Genomic DNA, 20,162 nt, shown 5'->3' on the forward strand with positions numbered 1-20,162 from the left:
CTGATACTAGTTATAAAAAGTAAATTTTTAGATTGACAGAACTTTAATTTTTCTGTAGCCTCTGTGATCATTAGGTAAATACATAAGAAAGTTGTGTAAGTTCAAATAGGCAGCAAGAAAATTTAAATAACCAAAGCAAATTAAACAAAACAATGGATTCCACCCCAGGTATCTACTTAGGTGAAATTATTTCCCGATACTTACTGAGAGACTCATCTGAAGACAGTATTTTTCTTTTTCTTCTCAGTAAATCTTCATGATCAAAAATGGGACCCTGTGAAATAAATAATGACAAATAAAATTGCTATCATTTTTGTTGATTTTGAGAACAGAATGTTTCTATATAGAAGCAACCAGGAAATGTAAGCAGAATAAATGGGGTTCACAATTGCTGGGAAAAGAAACAGACCAGAACAGAGAATTCAAAGATGAAGATGAAAGAAAATTGTTCCTGCTCAAATGATCTATGCATTGACCCTTTCCCCTCTGTTAAGGGTCATACTCTACAACCCAGATTGGGCTAGAGCCTGGGATGCTCCAGACTCGGTTTGCTGAGCACTGGAACTTGAAGTGTTAGCAGACAGACCCTGCCCTTAGTTTTAAGTATAAGAAAACTGAAAGGCAGAAGTTGAGGCAAAAGCTTAACACACACTATTCCATCAACCAACTGAAGTACCTTTTGTAACTACTTATGGTAATTACAACTGCCAAATACAAACACCGTGACCTAATTTACCATATTTGGCTATAATCACTGATTGTACTTATCTTCATATCTAAACTAAACAAAAATAACTTGGTTTTTGTTCAGTTTTCTTTTCAATTGGCACATTATTAACAAATATATGCAGGGCTGGGCAGTGGAGACACACTTTAATCCCAGCAGTTGGCGGCAGAGCCAGGTGGATCTCTGTGAGTTTGAGGCCAGCCTGGTCTACAGAGCGAGATCCAGGACAGGCACCAAAACTACAGAGAAACCCTGTCTCAAACAACAACAACAACAACAAAAAAAAAACCAAAAACAAATATATGCAGGATGATACATATACATCATATGTATCCAATATGATGATACATATATATTATACACTGACCAAATTACTTAGGTGGTTCTCAAAAGGCTGATTTTACACTTGATCTTAGCCAAAAGGCTGATTTTATAGAAATAAATAATAGACATGTTTATATCCATAGATATCTCAGCTGTCTTCAGACACTCTTCTTTTTCTATGTATTAATTTTGTGTGATATATGTGGGGTTGGGAGTTCACATGCCCTGTCATGTGTGCGGAGGTCAGAGAGCAGCCCTGTGGGGTTGGTTCTCTCCTTCTATCTTTGCGAGTCCCAGGAGTTGCTGTCAAGAGGAGGGTGTAGCAAATCCCTTTACCTGTTGAGCTTCTTTCTGCAGCAGGTGGTGACTAATCAGATATTTATAACAAAGCACTCAGAATGTGAGGTTGTGGAGTGCCGAGCACTAAATGGGGGTATCTCCATCACCTCTCCAAGACGCAGGGAACATTTTGGAAGAGGGTCAGAAAGAGCAAAGGAGTTGGTGTGCCAGCAAGTGTCTTTCAAAGGGTCACATTCTAGATCTGATGCAGCCATTGAACTTACGAACACACCGTGCTGTGGCTGACCACACAAGATAGGGCATGCACTAAAGCAGACCTGCCAAGATTTCATTGTGGAAGGGCTCCTGAGGCTCCATCTATTGCTGGTGGATGGATAATTAATGGTAACAAGAGGAAGAAGTGTAACTTCCCTTAGTGATGCAGCCACTGATAAGTTGCCCATGCTCCAGTAAATAAGTTCATACCCAGGCTCCTGTAAGTAGCCCTAATTAATATCTCTCTCTCTCTCTCTCTCTCTCTCTCTCTCTCTCTCTCTCTCTCTCTCTCTCTCTCACACACACACACACACACACACACACACACACACACACACACACACAAGACATGAAAGCAGTGGGGAGGTCTGTCAGGAAAAAAGAGTTTTAGCAGGAGAGGGAGGGAGATGAGAAAAGGAAATGGGGGAGAAAATGACTAATATTGATTATATTCACATATAAAACTGTCAATGAAGGAAATAAATAAGGAAATAAAATTATTTTTAAGGATGAAAAAAAGAAGGAAAGAGTAAAACAGAGGTTGCGGGAGAGTGGGGTAGGTAAAAGAAAGGCAAGCTGAGCCAACGGTCCAAACTTAGGCTGGAGAAGGACACCTGTGTATATGCACAGGAGCATGGCTGTGGTCAGGAACATCTGCTGTATGTCTGTGAGGAGGTTCTCTGAGAGCATATAGTATGTAGTACCATATTCACAATTATTTCTAAATTAACCTCTCAACTTTTCATTTTTATAAACCAAAATAAAATTCTAACCAGTCGATATCTGAAGGATTAAATCTGAAAAAAACGATATATTTAAAAATTCTTAAGAATATTTCAAACAGTTGGGTAATGGTGGTGCACATCCTTAATTCCAGCACTCGGGAGACAGAGCCAGGTATATCTCTGTGAGTTCAAGGCCAGCCTGGTCTACAAAGCAAAATCCAGTACAGGAACCAAAAAAAAAAAAAAAAGAAGAAGAAGAAGAAGAATTTCAAACAATTTCCACTACAAATTTCCAGATGAAGGGAGACTACTTACTCTTGTCACTGTCCACTGTCAGCCGTACAGTAAATTATCTGAGATAGACACGTTAATTTACTTTATTATAATAATCATTTTTATTATTTACCTTCAATATACACAGTAAAGGGAAGTTAAAGGCTACTTCCCCAATAAAAAGACATTTTTAATGTCCAATACTGTATTATGATTAAAATTCAAGCACAAGTTAGCATTAATCTTTCAGAGTAAACATAAAAATAGTGTTATTCTTAATATCAACCATCTCATAGAAATGTGTGAGTCTTTTCATTTTTCTAAAGAAAACAGAAAACAAATAGTAGCAGTGTACATAAAATTAAATAGTTCTCAATACAAATATATATATGCAAATCTAAGTTCAACATTAATATGTTTTCATGTGTATGCGTTTGTGTATGAGATAACTCCTTCTAATCACATGTAGCTTTTCAGGAGTTCAGTTATCAAGAGAATGTCAGGACCAAACATTTAGCATAAACACAATGTAACTTACCAAGGAATTGGATTGCCTCTGTGAGTTTGGTGAGCAACGCTGCAGAACCGGATCTCTGGAAAATTCTCCTACACCAATCGAATTCGACTTCCTTTTCACGAGAAATGAGCTCTCACTGCCTGTTTTGAAGTTGAGAAAGAATAACAAAGTGAGGAAGAAGAGCTGAGCATCATAACTCAGTCATCACAGAAGCTTAAATATTTTCATTAACAGAAACTTCACAGGCTCAGAGGTAAAGAGTGCTTTCCACACAGACATGAGGACCAGAACTTGGAAACCAGTAGCCACCAGACATGTGGTCCTGAGGACATGTGTGTCCCCAGCAGTGGGGGAGGGTAGACACAAGAGGATGTGATGGGGCTCAATGACTGCCAGGCTAGTGGAAAAACTAAGCTTGGAGCTCAGTGAGATATCCTGCTTCCTAGACATAAGGGAAAGTGCAACAGAAGAGGAGGATACCCGATGTCCTCTGACCTTGGAAACACACCCATGCATACAACATACATGCATGCACACACATACACACATGCACACATACAAGAAATTTCACAATTAATTCCCTTTGAACGTGAGAATAAAAACGGTAAACAATGTTGACTTTTGAGTTAAAACTCAACTACTGTTTCTTTTTTCTTTAATGTATGTTGACTGTATACCTGTAGCAGACTCAACATTGAGTGTTGGATAAGGATAAGCACTCAATGTTGGAATTGTCCATGGTCCAGGAAGAATAAATCAGGAAAATGAATAGTCACACATATACATAACAATAAACATGTGTACAGGAAGCAGAGGAAGGAAGCACAAAGGTATGGCCAACAATTTTTCCATTTCTCTATTCTTTCTTATAGAATTTTAAATTCGGCTTTAAATATTGGGAACACACCCTAAATTATTTCACATTCAATAATTTTGAATATAGTTCATCTGAATTTCATATTTGGAGGTAAGCTGGCATCAGTTTTTTAAGTCATTTGTTTTTGTTTTTAGCAGTAATGGGGTCTGATCCCAAGGTCTCATGCTTCATGCATTGTAGGCAAGCACACATCATTGAGCTATACCTATGGTTAGGAATAGTTCTTTTATGAGAAAAAAAATGAGGATGACATGAAATTATGAGTTTTCAAGAATAAAGTTAAGCAAAAAGTCATACTTGCAAGGATAAACATTAAGAAAATATTTGTGGGGAAAAAAATCTAAGATTTTCAATTCTACTACTTTTTAGCTTGGAAAGAAAAAGAATGAATTTTAGGTGCTAAAAGTAAATTATAAATTCAACATATCAAAAATCAATTTCGTAGTGTACAATATAAGTCTTGTTATAAACACTAACTCTCTATTTGAATATTATTTAAGTTTAACTCATTCTGTGATACAAATTATTTTTATTAATTACTTTAATAACTGACTCAAAGAATGGCTGAGTGAAGATGCCTGCTGCCAAGCCTGACAACCTGAGTTTAAAAACCAGAAGTCACATGGGGAAGAGAGAGAACTGAGGACTCCTGCAAGGAGTCCTCTGACCTCCATGCATGCACGGTGGCATGCTCACCCCATAAATTAATTAAATTTGTCAACTAAAATTTGAAAAGAAGACACAAAGTTGGGGAGGTAGGGAGACGGAGGCAGATCTGGAAGGATTTGGGGGAGAAGTAAGATGAATGTGCTCAAAATACAGTGGGTGAGAGTCTCGAAGAACTGATAAAATATTATATTAAAATATGTTAATAAAGGGGAACCGTACATTTTTAACTACCCACATACAAGGTAATGGATATTCCATGTCATCATTGCCTCACATTATGTGTTTGGGAAGGATCGAGCAAAATACTCTTTACATAAGCAACATAGTACCGTGATGGTGATTTTTGTGTTGCATTTCCAGGATTTCTTCTTGTTTAAAGATACCTAATGGGCTGGAGATGTGGTTTCATGGAATGAGCATGCTCAGTATGCATGAGGTCTTTTGGTTCAAATCTTGGCCACAGAAGGAAATAATTTAAATGAATTATACTTTGACTCTTTTCATTCAAAGCTTTAGACAGACCATATTAATTTTAAAAAGCCCCTTCGATACACTGGAAAGAAAGAAGTCAAATTATTCTTATGTAGAGATGACAAAATCCTATACGAAAAGAATCCCACAAGCTCCACCAGAAACCTCTTACAACAGATAAACACCTTTCTCTAAAATATCACCACACAAAGTCAGCAGCTTTTCAGAGGACCACAGACTCGACAGGAAAGAAACCCACAAAAGTGTCTCCATCACGGTAGCTTCAAGGAAATGAAATACCTAAGAAAACCCCCCTAGAAGGAGAAAGAGTTTTACAAGGAAGATTTTAAAATGCTGGGTCAAGAGGTTAAAAGACAATCCTATAAGACAGAAAGCTTCCTGTGCTCCCAGGTAGGCAGGAGTAATATTAGAAAAATGAAAATATTGTGTATAACAATTTACAAACAAATAAAGAAAACTCATTTTGGAAAACTCACAATGGAGTTTTATTCAACCATGAAGAAGAAGGAAATTATATTGTTTACATTAATATAGGATAGGATCATAAGCGAGGGGACATTTGTGGGAGGAAGTGGGCCAGTCAGAGGGGGTGGGGCACTGAAGGGTATGGGGGTTAAATATGGGCCAAGTTACAGATGTATTAAAATGTTATCATGAAGTCTGTCACTTTATTCATGAAAAAAAAAACTGCAAAAATTAGTAAAAATTTAACAAGTCCCTTAAATAACTTTTGACCAAATTGAATTGTATTAAATATGTTATCTATAACCACTATAATCATATATCTCACTTTCCAATTTTAAAAGTTATATCAAGTGAATTATCAAAATAGTAGTTTTTTCAAACCACTATAAAATTAAGAACTATTGACTAATCATGGTCCAGATAATTTACCTAGATTTTCTTGATTTTTCTACCTGTAATCCTAAAAGGCTGGCATCATTACCTTTAAAAAGGTGAGGAAAATGACACAACCACAAAAACCTAGTGGATGTCAGGGTATGGACCATGCCTCCAGCGTGAGCATTATCTCACTATAGGAGTCCATGTGACCGAGTTCTCCAGTTTACCCAGGGAAGCACGAGGCACGGTTTCCTGAGTCACTGCTGTAACTGTGGCCCATTTTGTCCATTTTTCCTGAATGAGCTAAAGCAGGTTTTAGTGTGAGTTCTCAGTGTTCATTGCCCCTGTGTAGATGTGAGCCATCGCGAACCATCATTTAAAACAGTACCTTCACTATCCAAATCATCACTGTGACCAAACACACTGTCCATGGAAGAGTCAGGAACGAAGGTCCATTCACCAAACTTCGCCAGGGCATCTTCAGGAAAGTTGCCATCACTGCCTGAGGTCGCTCCTTCTTGGAGAGTGTTCTTCATCTGATATCGGAATACTTTTCTCGCTAGGAGAGATCCTGTGTCTAAAAATAAACGAACCGGTAACTTAGAACTTATAATTCAATAATTATAAAACATAAGCGTGCCTTATCCAAGCTCCTTAGACACATCTCGTGCTTTTAAAGATTGTTTGTCCTTCCAGAATCATTGTGCTGCTGCAATAATGGTGTATATTGTGCAGGGGACATGGCACTCTTCTCTGTATCATTCCAATTTTAACCTATGGGATGCTGCTATACGAAGCTTGGGTATAAATGGCCACCCTCAGTCATCAATCAGGGAAGGGTCAGGACTGGGAAGCCAGAGACAGACCTGTGCAATGCTTCTTGCAAACTCACTAAGCTCTCTAAGGACCAATCAGCTCACCTGGAAAGTGCAGACGGCAGCTCCAGCATAGGGTTATAGAAAAAATGAAATAACATGATGCCTATGAAAGCTTACCAACACACAGAAGATGCTAAAAAATAAATAAATACAATTTGTTCAGTCACTCACATGAGGGAATTTTAAAATTAACACTTGTGCTGGCTAATTTTATGCCAACTTAACAGGAGTTAAGAGACATCTGAGAGGAGGGGACCTCAACTGAGAAACTGCCTCATCAGATTGGGCTGGAGACAAGTCCATAGAGCATTTTCTTAATTAGTGATTTATATGGGAGGGCCCAGCCTATTGTGAGTGGGGCTATCCCTGGGCTGGTGATCCTGGGTTCTATAAGAAAGCAGACTGAGCAAGCCATGGAGAGCAAGTCAGTCAGTAAGCAGCACCCCTCCGTGGCCTCTGTATCAGCTCTTGCCTCTGGGTTCCTGCTCTGACAGGCTTCAATAAAAAACAAACGCTTTTCTTCCCTAGTTGCTTTTGATGAATTTCATCACAGCAATACTAACACTAATACTCCTCTCTGTTTTTCATTATATCTTATATTTATCCTATACGAAGAGGAAATGTGTTGGCAGTCACCACTAGTCTACAGAAACTCAAGATTTCTTCAAATATTACTTTCATGGCTCACATAATAAATATAATACATGATACAGACAATAAGAACCTGAGAAATATTTTAAAATTATGAATCCAAAGTTTTCCTTTAGACAAACTTACAATGAAATTATGATTTTTATCTTCCAGTCAAATGACATTAACCTTTTTTTAAATTACATCAAAACTTGCCAATGTCAGATGTTCACACAGAACTAAAGAAATACTAAATCTCCATCCAGGGTCACAATCCCACACCATCAGAAACCAGGAAACAAAGATGGGCAAGGTGGTTCACATCTATAATCCAAGAGCTCAGAGGGCAAAGGCAAGTTTGCTACAAGTTCAAGTCTAACCTGCTCTACTTCGAGAGTTCTCTGTTAGTCAGGGCTACATAGAAAGGCCCTGAACAGAAGTGATGCAGAGACTTAGGGGGTGGAGAAGAGAAACAAGAAAAGGAGGGAAGGAGAAGACAAGGGAGGGGTGGGGAATGGAAAGGAGAGGAAAGGCATCATTTGTAGAACTATTTTCTGATACAGTGTTTTATTTTCACATATGTGTGATTAGCACAACTCACTAGAATTTTTGGCAATCAAAACACTATTATACTGCACAGTTTTTAATCCTTTCTTGACCAGGTTTATACTATTCTGCTCAGGCTGGCCATACAGTCCCCTGCCTGAGCCTCTCTGGTGCATTTTCCTCAACACATAAATTTGCTGCATGCTTTTCCTATGTGACTGCAATGGATTCCACTGGATGATATTTCCATGATTCTTCTGAGTGTTTCTGTTTTCCCCCTAATCTTTTATTATTAATGGATCCTTATGTATAAAAAACCTATATCCTGTATCAAATAACACATTGCAAATAAAAAACATATGTTCCCCATACAAATAAAATATATATATATATATATATATTAGATTGAAAAATTCAAAAGTATATATATGAATTGAAAGCATCAACAGATAATACAGAATGTCCTCAGAAAAAAACAATTTTAATGACTGTTGATATGTGAAATGCTTGCTATAACATGTACTTTCAATATCATTTGCTACCAACTCATCATTGCAAATTCATAAATAGCCAGTGATCATATATTATATCCAGAGCAGTAACATAGATAATAAGATTCCAGCATTGGACAAAACTAACATTGACTTCATCATGCTTATAATCTACTAAAAAGGTTGTAAAAAGAATACATATAATTATCTACCATTATGAGTGAATACATGTACAGTAGTAGATCAGTGGGATAGTGTTTGCCCTTCATGAACTAAGTCCTGCATTCAAAACAAATACTATTAATTATACTTAAAATGAGAGTTACACAAAATATTCTATTGATACTTACTTGTTTGTTTCCTTAAATTAGATGACTTATCAGGAAATAAAGGACCAAGCCAAGAAGGATCAATTTTCCTTATGCAAAATCCTCCAAGGCAAATGCTGTTGTTGGCCAGGTCAAGGGCAAGCCTCCTCAGGAGCAAGCTGATGACCTGGCTGTCGCCCTTTTGGATGCTTACTGTCAGCGCTTTCCGTACATCTTGTTCACGACATCCACCGTTAAGCAACAGTTCCACCAATTTTGGACTGCTCTCTTTCTCGCATACCTAGTTTAAAAAAAAAAAATGAAGAGGAAGTGCACATGAAACTTGCATTTCTTCTCTTTGGCCAGACATAAAAATGGAGCTTGCTATGATCATTCTTTATACTTCAAATTTAGGTTGAAGTGATATGAAATAAGGCAAAACATATTCTTGCAATAGACATGGGGAAATAAAATATAATTATTGCCACAGATATAAATCAATAATCCAGCAGCTGCCAGGCAGTGGTTTGAAAAGACCTCATCATCTTTCCCATTCCATCATGGTCTGCATAATGTTGCTCACCATGTCTGATCATGTAGTTTCTTGGCCATTATTAGCCTTTCATATTTTTCCTCTGCCATCATTAAATTCTCAAAAAGAATAGCACTGCTAATTTCATCTTTTGTCTGAATAGTTTTTGGTTATGCAACCTCTTTGTAAATGAATAAATACATTTTGTATTAGCATAAAATAAAGTACATTTGGTTAATATATTCACGGTGTCAATTATCTGTTATTCAGGAAATCTGTCCATAATGCCAATTATCTGCTAGTTAAATGAAACATCTGAGAACTAGGATGAAATCTCCAAATGGAATACAGAATTCATGGGTATGCAGACAGATTTTTTTTTAATTTTTTTATTTACTTATTTTGTTTACTATTGTTGTTGCTATATGTTGTTAGTATGGTGACTTTATCAAGGCAGGCCTTTTCCACCAAGTTATAACCCCAGACCCTAAGGTCTTGTTTCAAAAAGAGGAGATAAAAATAAGTTCATAAAGTCCAAAAGAATGTGAGACGTGGAATAAAACAATGGATTTTGCAGAGAAAGGCTAGATCTGTTGAACAAAGAGTAGGAAGCCCTCTCTCTATGGGGAATACTGAGAGTAGTGCCAGGGTGCTTTTCATCATGCTGTTTTCCTAGCAAGAACTAGGAAATTGAGCTTCTTTTCAGATCTTTGGCATATCCAAATAACATTTACACAAATGATCTGCATCCCAAAGACACACAATAGGAGCATATAGAACTATTGGCAATAATCCTGATAACAGAAGATCTGTTTTCCATATGGCTTACTTAAAAGAATTTTCACTAAATGTAAATAATTTAATTACTTGGTTTTAATGCATAAACACAAAGATATATGAAAATGAGTTTGAAGTTCTGTTTCTTTTCATACAGATTACTACATGAACCAACATAAACTTTCATATGACAAATATACTTAAGTCTAAAGTGGAAAATTAAACAAAGTAAGGCTTAAAATTCAGTTATTGGAAAACTAGTAATAAGTTATTCCAGGGCCCCCAACATGCTTCAGTGGTAAGGGTACATGCTGCCAAGCCTGAGGACTTCAGTTTCGTCCCACAACCTGTAGTACCAAAGGAAGGAGAGAAATCAACTCCTCATGCTGTCCTCTGACTTCTACTCATGGACCATGGTACAGGTGGACAGACAGACAGACACACAGACAGACAGACAGACACACACACACACATACACACACACAACACACACACATACACACAATAAATATTACTTTTAAATACAGCACCAACTATTTAATAATATACATTAAATGGCACTATAATCATTTTGTTAAAAATAATAGACTTCTAGAACTAGACAATACTCTCTGGGTGCTATTGTAAGTTTCAAATTGTATTTAACTAAGAAAAATTGGGAAAATAGCTGATGCACTTTTGTGAAGATGTACTGCACTCATACCTATTGCATAGATGCTTATCCCATGTTGAAATATTCCCTCCTGGAGGGAGAAAGGAGGCTCATGGGACTCAAGAAGCTTCCCAGACTTGGAAGACCCAGGGAACTCAGAAACTCAGGACGTTACAGGTTGCAAAGGGCCTCTCCCTGTGCTAAGTTGTCCCCAACAGTGGACAATTTCTGGGACAAGAAGACTCTCTAGTGGAGCTTCCTTTATGTTGGGCAAAGAGCTCTAGGGATGCAACTTTCATGAGTCATTGCCCATGCTGGGGTGAGCATTCCCACAATGCAGCTGTCTTGGATTCATTTATCCTTCTATAAATAACTCCAGTAAACTCATTGGTTTAGCAGCTAGACTCATATGGAAATGTTCTTTGGTCAGCTGGCATGGACCACATGCAGACCATTGCTGGGTGACAAAGTTCCAGCATTTCAACATTGTAGACCATACTTCTCCAGCATCTGTTTACTTTCATTTTTTTTTTTTTTTTTTTTTTTTTGGTTTTTCAAGACATGGTTTCTCTGTGTAGCTTTGCGCCTTTTCCTGGAACTCACTTGGTAGCCCAGGCTGGCCTCAAACTCACAGAGATCCACCTGCCTCTGCCTCCCGAGTGCTGGGATTAAAGGCGTGCGCCACCACTGCCCGGCTTACTTTCATTTTTAATGATTCTCAATATGAATGCTTTTTCCCTTTGGGAAATTCTGTGGGGGCTTTGGTAAATTATAAAAATATGTATAATGTTAGCCTCTCGAAAAAAAATAATTCTTTGAAAAAAAAAATCCCAACTACCATGAAGCCAGGAATTCTGTTGTGCCCTCCTAATTTCACCAAGAACAGGAAACCTAGAAATTTAGTAGATACACCTGATCCAAAGGATGAAATGCCTACGATTCAGATCCACAGCCTGAGGCCATTAAGGGCAAGAGATCAATTAATAAATACAGAGAAATCAGAATGATACAATATAATGGAAAACGAGTAAGATATCAGGACCTTCCCTTTTGGGAGGGTTATGAGAGGAACAGGCCCATATGGTAAGACTAAGAAATTGTAGTATAGTGTCTGTTCCCCAGAAGTCCTTTTCCCAAGGTCAGGCATTTGAATAAGGGTCATCATTCCCTTGGGAGCTAGAGGAAAGTTCCTGCTTGATAAAGCAGTCATTCTTATCTTTAGCCAGGGAAATTTGTGGCCCTTCTGTTAACATATGACTGGTGCCTATTGTCAAGGTCAATGCTAGATTCCACAACTCCTGATCTCAAGCCACACCCCAGCTCACATGCCCCTTGTCTCCCACTTAATCCTATGTGTAACTATACAGTATAAAAGTTGTAATCTTTTTTCAATCAAAGGCTTCTGGCAGCCATCTTGCTTTACTCTCATATTGTATCCATCTCCTCATTCTCCCTCCCCTGCAGTCAAGGCTTCCATTCTCTAAGTCATGACTGATCAGGATGTTCTATGACACCACTGTCCTGGACTGTAGCTCTTCCTCCAAGGTGAACTCATTCTATTGTATTAGATGTCTGTCACCTTCAATGGGCCTACTTCTGCTTTTCGACATTCTAAAACCTTCCTTTTGATCTTCTGTTCTCTTACATGTTATGACTAAAGAATTTACTGCTTATGAACTAGCCAATCACACTGTCTCTCTTTTAAATTCCTTTGCCCTGACTAGCTGCTTGTTTCCACTCAAGGCTAGGACTATATACAACCAGCACTAGCCCATGAATGTACATTGAGAAAGACCTACTTACTGGACAGTACACAAAATCAACCTGTTAGAATTCTGCCCTCACTCCAGCTACATGACTGCACATCGCAGTTCAGGAGTTAAGCAAAGGGCCTTGCATCTTATATCATCAGTGTGCGCTGGCAACTATGTACACATGGCGTTTGGTCACACAATCTGCACCTTAAAGAGCCGTGACTCAGACACCCCACCTCTGTGTGTGTGTGTGGGGGGGTGTCTGCTCTCTTTCTGCTCTGTCTCTTCCCTACCATCTTTCCCTCTGCTCTCTGCACGTGCTCCTTCCCAGGCCTGGTTCTCTAGTACCCCAGCCCCCTCCTCCTCCCAATAAAGCTCTCTGTAACAACATGGTCATGGCCATGGCTTGTGACGTTTCCATATGGTAACCAGTACCGCTTATCATTCATTTCACAGCCTCCCTGTTGGTCTTCTCATCTGTGGCTGTTGGCCAGGGGGTTGAAGAAAGGAATGACACCTCAACCAGTAACTTAAGGAGTGGTCCATTTGCCAACTGACCACAAACAAAAATGTATTGAAAAATCAAATGGGCTCTCAACCACAGTGAAAAACATGTCCTCTAATCTCTGCCAATCTATTTTTCTAGGAGTCTCCAAAGATAATCATTCATTGCGACTAACCTTAATGACATCCATAATAACCCTGTTAAAGCTGTATTTGCTCCCTAATTAAATCCTTATGATTTAAACAAATTAAGAAAAGCCCAGTAAAATATCAAAAATGTCCTGCATAGAGAAGATACAACAAAAACTTGAGTCATCTAGACACTCCTGAGTCCGATGGCGATGGCTGTGTTTTTAGTTTTTCTATTGACTGCAGCACCCCTGTTCCTTCTCATTTTTTCCAGAATTCAACATCTCTAATTTTAAAAGGTTCTACAAGTGAACAGTGCCCTCCAGATATGTGGATTCAAATACCACCTTCTGACCAAATCTAACCTGAGTACTCTGCATGATGTAGGGGTCTGTAACCTCCTAATCCATTGACACCCTGTTACAGCAGGAAGACAGAATGATTTTGATGCTTATTAATGAGAGGGCCAGCTAAATATCATGACAGGCCCCTAGTAACTTAGTTAAGAACTGGGCTTCAGTTCCTGCATATGCTAGGCCTGGGCCAAACCCCTCCACCTACACAGGCAATAACCAAATAAGGACAAAGCCTGGGACTTGTCCAGACTTGCCCAAGAATGGAAAAGTTATAGCCTTAGGCCACCCCTCTAGCCCTAACCAATTAGAAACATACTTATATGACTGCTACTTGTGTAAGTCAATCCTAGGTAGAATGATCATACTGCTTTTAGAATTCCTTCAGCTGTGCTTAAAAGGAACTTACAGTCCCTCTTGGAGTTGTCAACATTTCGTACAGGTGAGCAACCCCACATGCATGTGGTATAATAAACGTTCTTGCTGATTGCATCGTGACTGGTGGGCTTTTGGGGACTTCTTGCAGACCCTAACAATAAATCTACAGGTCTCCCATCTCATTTTTTGTAAAATCATTCATTTAATTCTTTACATAAACAAGAAGACTAGAGAGTTTAGAATCTAGACCTGAATACTGTTGCAAAGAGCTGACAGACACATCCAACTCACTCTCTTCAACATTTCTGCAAAGAGCTGTCAGCTAGGATTCCAGCCACTACTTCTTCCTGCCCCATCCCCAGCTGCAAGTGATCTTGGGGGATACTAGGATAGGTAGGAAGTGGGAAGGTTTACCAAAAGGGGGACTTAATGATGAGCTTTGTCATCTATGATGGGGTAGGACTCTACAGATAGAGTAGTTTGGGGACCATCCACAGTCTTTGAGTAGCCCTTCACATAGCCTTGGTAAATAAGCTCACTAACCTCATTGGCTTGCCAAGTTGGACTTTGATGGAATTGTACTTTGATCTGTCTTTGATGCCCTATCTAGGGAAAGTAGATTTTTTTTTATTTTTATTTTTATTTTATTTTATTATTTTATTTTATTATATTTTATTTTATTTTATTTTATTTTATTTTTGGTTTTTCGAGACAGGGTTTCTCTGTGTAGCTTTGAGCCTTTTCCTGGAACTCACTTGGTAGTCCAGGTTGGCCTCGAACTCACAGAGATCGGCCTGCCTCTGCCTCCCGAGTGCTGGGATTAAAGGCGTGCACCACCACCGCCTGGCTGGGAAAGTAGATATTTATCATATCTTCCCATGAAAAGTTAACACAACAGCAAAGACACAGAGAGAAAATGGTTCAAGTAGTAGATATATGTGTTGTGTGGAGGACAGTTGGAGAACAAAGTCTGTAAAAATGCAAAGCAAGAGGCATATTTAGAGTTAATTACACCCCAACAAGAAGGTAAACAACTAAATGAGGCATTATACTGAAAACACCCACAGCATTAGGTTAGCTTTGACATTTCCCCTGAAGACACATTAACCTGGCCAGGAGAGAGGTGAAAAGGTCCTCGTCATCAGTGATCAGTAGAATAAATCAATCAGAAGCACAGTGGGAAGTCATCTTGCCTGGTAAGAATGGTTATCAAAAGGATACAAACTAAAACTGCTATCTAGTATATGGAAAAACTATTTGTGAGAATGTAAGTTAGTACACCCTTGTGGAAAACAGTATATAAGTGCAAAAAAAAAAAAAAAAAAAAAAAAAAAAAAACTAAATGTAGGATCCAGATGTGATGGCAAGTGCTTTTAAACCAAAGGAGGTAGAAGCAGGCAGATCTCTGTATTTGAGCTCACCTGGGTCCTTATAGCAAATTCTAGGCCAGCCAGGTCTATATAGTAAGACACTTTCACAAAACAACAACAAATAAAAAACAACCCTAAAACATAAAATTAGAACTACCATATAATTCAGTAAACTCATTACTGAATATATGTCCAAAGGAGATGAAATGTTGAAAAAACAATTATACTCCCATGTTCATCACTATCCATTATAATCAAGATATGAAGTCCATCCAGGGACTCATTAAGGAGTGAGTGGATGAAAAGAATGATGTATATACAAAATGGAACACTATTCAGCCTCAATTACCAAAAATCTTATCACTGAATCATAATGGGGATGAAACCAAGGACCAACGAATGAGTGGAATCAGGCAAGCAAAGACAGAAAAGAACACATCTTGTCACTCACACCTAGGACACAAAGTTGATCTAATAGAGCTGAGAAAAGGAACAGTGCTTACCAGAGGCTTGTAGGACAGGGGAAGTGATGGGAAATTGCCATTCACAGTCACATAAAACCCCATCACCATGGGATTATGAATTTTAATTGTCCAGAATACATACATACATAGAGACAGAAAGTAAGCAAGTGAATTCCTGGAGCCAAAGAGAGAAATAGACAAATGTCCACGGGGGCAAGAAATGGGAACTGGGGCTACTGCTAATGGAACTTAAGTGTGGGATGATGGAAGAGTTCTAGGGTTGACTCTGGCAATACCAGTACAACTCTACACAAGCACGAGTACATAGAACTGTAACTTCCTTTTAGAGGTGAGTTCTCACTGTGACACTATGCTGTTCTAGCTGACTTCAGCCTAATCAATGATCCTCCTGTCTCAGCCTTTCACAGTTGAATTATATACTTTAAACCCATGAATGATATGATATGTGAATTACGTTTCAATAAATCTGTTTTATGTGGTTGTCTTTTTTTTTTGTTTGCTTGTTTTGTTTTGTGAAAGAACAAGGTGGAAGATGAGGAGGAAGAGTTATAAAAGGGTAGGGTCAAGTAACAGAGATAAACAAGAGTGAGGCCTGGAATATTTACCTGATAAATTAAAGACGTGGCCCCCTTCGTTTGATTGGCATCAGCTCCCAACAGAAGCAAACACTCAACCATGATGCTGTTGTTCTGATCACAGGCTCTCTCCAGCATTGTGCTTTTTAACTCCTCATCCACAGCCAGTTTTGCAAAGCATTTGCAGCATAGATTGAGAAACTAGAAAGAATGGAAGCAAGGATTAGAGGCAGTTGGGGGAATAACATTTAGCTCATAGACATGGATACACTATACCTGCTCATCCTTTTGTTCCATGACGCTGGAAGACATCTGGTGGAATATTACCAGATCAAAAGAGTAGTGCAGTAGCAGCTTGGAGAAAGAGACTGACAATTCAAGTATTGCCAAGATTGTCTGTAATCCCTGAAAGAGGAGCAAAACTGATCACAGTAAGTAATATGAGCGATTATAAGTAAAATTAACTCAATGATATACAACAGTTTATATCTGGTATTTAATGCCTCCATTGCTCCTTCAACTAAGCAGAGAAAACTTGGGTTTGTACCTGGCAGTTGTAAGCCTTGAAACAATTGTAAATGCCCCACTCTCTTGCTACTAAGAAATACATTTAGAACAAAGAGAACAAACTCTAGCAAAGCAGGGAAAACACATTCCCTTCTAATCTGTCCATTAAAGATGCCTTTCTGAAGCCACACCCACAGGAGGAAAGCTAGCTGTCGCTCAGGATGAGAATAGCCAGTGGCACCTGGATCCAGCCATCTTTATTTCAGGAGCACACATTAGTTATCTCGAGTCCAGCACCTCTCCAGCCTTTTTGTGGTGGCTCTAGACTTCTACCTAGATATTTTCATTGGTTAACGTGGGGTGGTCAATTTTGTCATTTAAGTCTTCAATGACTTTAAGTCTTAAATGACAAAATTGAATGGGATTCATTAAAGATGCAAACTTGATTACCAAAAAATCCAAAACCAAGACAGAAGGTTTGAACTCTTCATTGGGCTAACATTTACTAAACAAATGAAGCATTTAATTTTGTTGGGGATAGCAGTCTCACTACTTTACGAGTCTCAAACTCCTAGGCTAAAGCAATTTTCCCTCCTCAGCTTCCAGAATAGCTAGATCTATGTGTACTTACACATCCAATAACAGTTTATTTTTGATTCCCTGTTGAATCAACCTTACACCATCTTACAGTCTTCATAAAGATGATTAGTATATATTTGCTTTATAGCTTGGTGGAAATGATTTCAAATCTCTATTTTAGGAAAATACAGTCAAAAAGCAAAATCCCTAGAGGCAAAGCAGCTCATGATAAGTCACAGAGAATGGCCATTTCTATGATAATAATAACTTGCATTTGTCCAAAATCTAAGTAAAAACAACAACAAAAAAAAAAAAAAAAAAAAAAAAAAAACCTCTGCTGCTTCAATTTCTTTAGCGTTTTATGGGAAGGACAGAAGGCAAGCAGATGCACTAATTTTCCAGATCTAATAATGAACACTGGATCTTTATAGTCAATGCAATTATCTGTGCCTTCTAGAATTAAAATACTGCAACATGATCGATAGTTTTAATTAACTAGAATATGCTATTGGTGTACAGTGAGAGGTACAAGTATACTGGTGGGGGACCCGTGTAAGCTCCTGCTTCCCCAGACTATACTCACTGTAGTTTGCAATTCAGCAACATCTTTAAAGCGCTGCAAACTGGAAACCAGAATTTTTGCCAGGAGGTGGCCTGTCCGTATGCAGAAATTCTTCTTTGTAATCAAGCATCCTGTCAGGTGTAAACCCAGGCATTGAATTTCTAGAATAAAAGAGAAGGGTAACAGTGGTAATTCTTAAAGCCTTAAAACTGGAGGAAAGAAATTAAAGACAGATAGCTAATAACTAATATTCCCAAGTTTCATCTGTACTGACCTTGGTCATCTGGATACATCTGCAAAGTGTGAAGCGTGGAGTCAACTGCCCCATGCAGGGACAACATCTCTAAGGCATCAGGAAGATGTGTCAGAGAAGATAGCACTTTCAATCCACATTTCTGAATCCCAGGATTCCCAATGAACTATAATCAAAAGGAGTTCAAGAATAGTTGTTGTCATAAATGAGGTTTTAATACACGTCCCAATTAAAACCAGCTACAGACTGGTAAAACATAATTCAAAGTCCTGGGATGCAGCTTAGATAGTAAGTGATTGCCTACCATGAAAAGCCCTAGATTTGATCCCCAGTATAACATCAAAAAACTGGACATGGTAGTACACATCTGTAAACCCAGCACTTGGGAGATGGAGGCAGGAGGGCCAGAAATTCAAGGTCATCCTCAGTTGCCTAGTGTGAAGCCAGTCTGGGATACATGAGACCCAGCCTCAAGAACAAAACATAAATGATGTGGTCAGATATAAATTACTATCCTCATTTTTGCCTTCTATATCACCGATGACGTGTATGCATCAAGAGTAAGCCTTTTAACCTTCAAGTGCTTGTTGTGTGTCACGTATTGTACTAACTACACATATTCCACAATAATCAATTAAATCCATGCTGACAGCATGGTCAAACATGCATTGGAGAAACGATAGCATCTTCAGTTCACGCTGCTGGAAAACTCGCTCTAGATATGCGTAAGATAGAAAGTTGGTATTGTGTCTCATCCTCTGGACAGTGGACCACTTCCAGCAGAGGCTGAGTTCACCTGGGTTAGAACCATTCAGCCCTACAGACTGCACATGACACAAATGAAACCAAACCAGTAATATTTTGTTGCAAAGCCATATACACAAAGCCATATACAGTTTTCAGCACTGTCTCTCGCCACAGGAAGCTCTAAGTGAGATTGACTCCAAGTGTCTCGTGGGTTTTATTTCGTTTCTTCCCTTCAAAGTGTGTCAAGCAATAGTTTTGTCAAACTTCAAAGATGTGTCGTTAAACTTAAATCACACAGCTCATGTATCAGGCTTACGCCTGGAATATTAATGTGTCTGCCTTAGAGACCTAGATTTTAATCACCACATTTTTTTTCTTTAACAGAATTTCCTCCAGTAATTTGAGATTTATGGACATCCTGATGGAATCTAGTTCTTCTTCAAGGACAAGCTACTCTTCGAGAAGAAAGAGGCAGCATACAAGCTGATAATCGCACCCCTCCACCCCCTTTTTCAACGCCAGCAGTATATCTCACCCTGGCCATCTCTATCTCTCCCTACCTGGACACTGCTCTTCCATCTTTACAATAGCATGACCATTCAACTTCCATGGTTTCTTTCAAAGACTACCACAGTGTCTTTCTTGGGACTTAATTTCACACAGAAACGTCATGCAAACACTTATTTCATGGTATCTCTATCCCCAAATTTAATTTCCCCCGCCACTGCTACAGGTCAACACTGAGATAGCTTCAAGCCAGATCACAAGCTCTGATGCAGCCTGCATGGCCACAGCCTCCAGCCTTCATCTGTCTGTAACCAGTCTATATAGGTTTTCACCCTTTCATCCACAGTCTCTCTGGTTGTCTATAGTTACCATTTTGTTCCCCACAGAGAGTGGGGACCTAACCGGCTTCTCTTTGTGCCTTGTCCTCCATCTCTAGCTGCTCAGCTTGTTGTCATTTCCTGTATCATTTACGCAAAACACTTTTGCCCTCCCCTTGTTGAGAATTTTGTTTTTCGATACCAGTAGCACCTCATTCTCTGTGTCTGAGTAGGAATACTGCATTATCTTTGCAGGCAATCAGAGACATGTTACATTCTGTGAATGTGAAGACCACAAAGAATGGAATGATATCAAGGATATCAAC

General features: G+C 38.7%; 1 protein-coding gene across 1 annotated transcript in view; it reads right to left on the minus strand.

The window, feature by feature from the left end:
• Positions 1-20,162, minus strand: part of Lrrk2 (leucine rich repeat kinase 2) — a 144,625-nt gene that overhangs the window by 79,212 nt on the left and 45,251 nt on the right. The window contains exons 15-22 of the mRNA XM_028869259.2: positions 18,287-18,431; positions 18,034-18,173; positions 16,641-16,769; positions 16,395-16,565; positions 8,898-9,156; positions 6,391-6,579; positions 3,143-3,261; positions 205-274 (exon numbers count right to left, since the gene is read on the minus strand). Of these exons, the coding sequence (XP_028725092.2) occupies positions 205-274; positions 3,143-3,261; positions 6,391-6,579; positions 8,898-9,156; positions 16,395-16,565; positions 16,641-16,769; positions 18,034-18,173; positions 18,287-18,431 (1,222 nt within the window). The remainder of the gene's footprint in view (positions 1-204; positions 275-3,142; positions 3,262-6,390; positions 6,580-8,897; positions 9,157-16,394; positions 16,566-16,640; positions 16,770-18,033; positions 18,174-18,286; positions 18,432-20,162) is intronic.

Source organism: Peromyscus leucopus, chromosome 20 (genome assembly GCF_004664715.2).
Source record: "Peromyscus leucopus breed LL Stock chromosome 20, UCI_PerLeu_2.1, whole genome shotgun sequence".
Lineage (NCBI taxonomy): Eukaryota > Metazoa > Chordata > Mammalia > Rodentia > Cricetidae > Peromyscus > Peromyscus leucopus.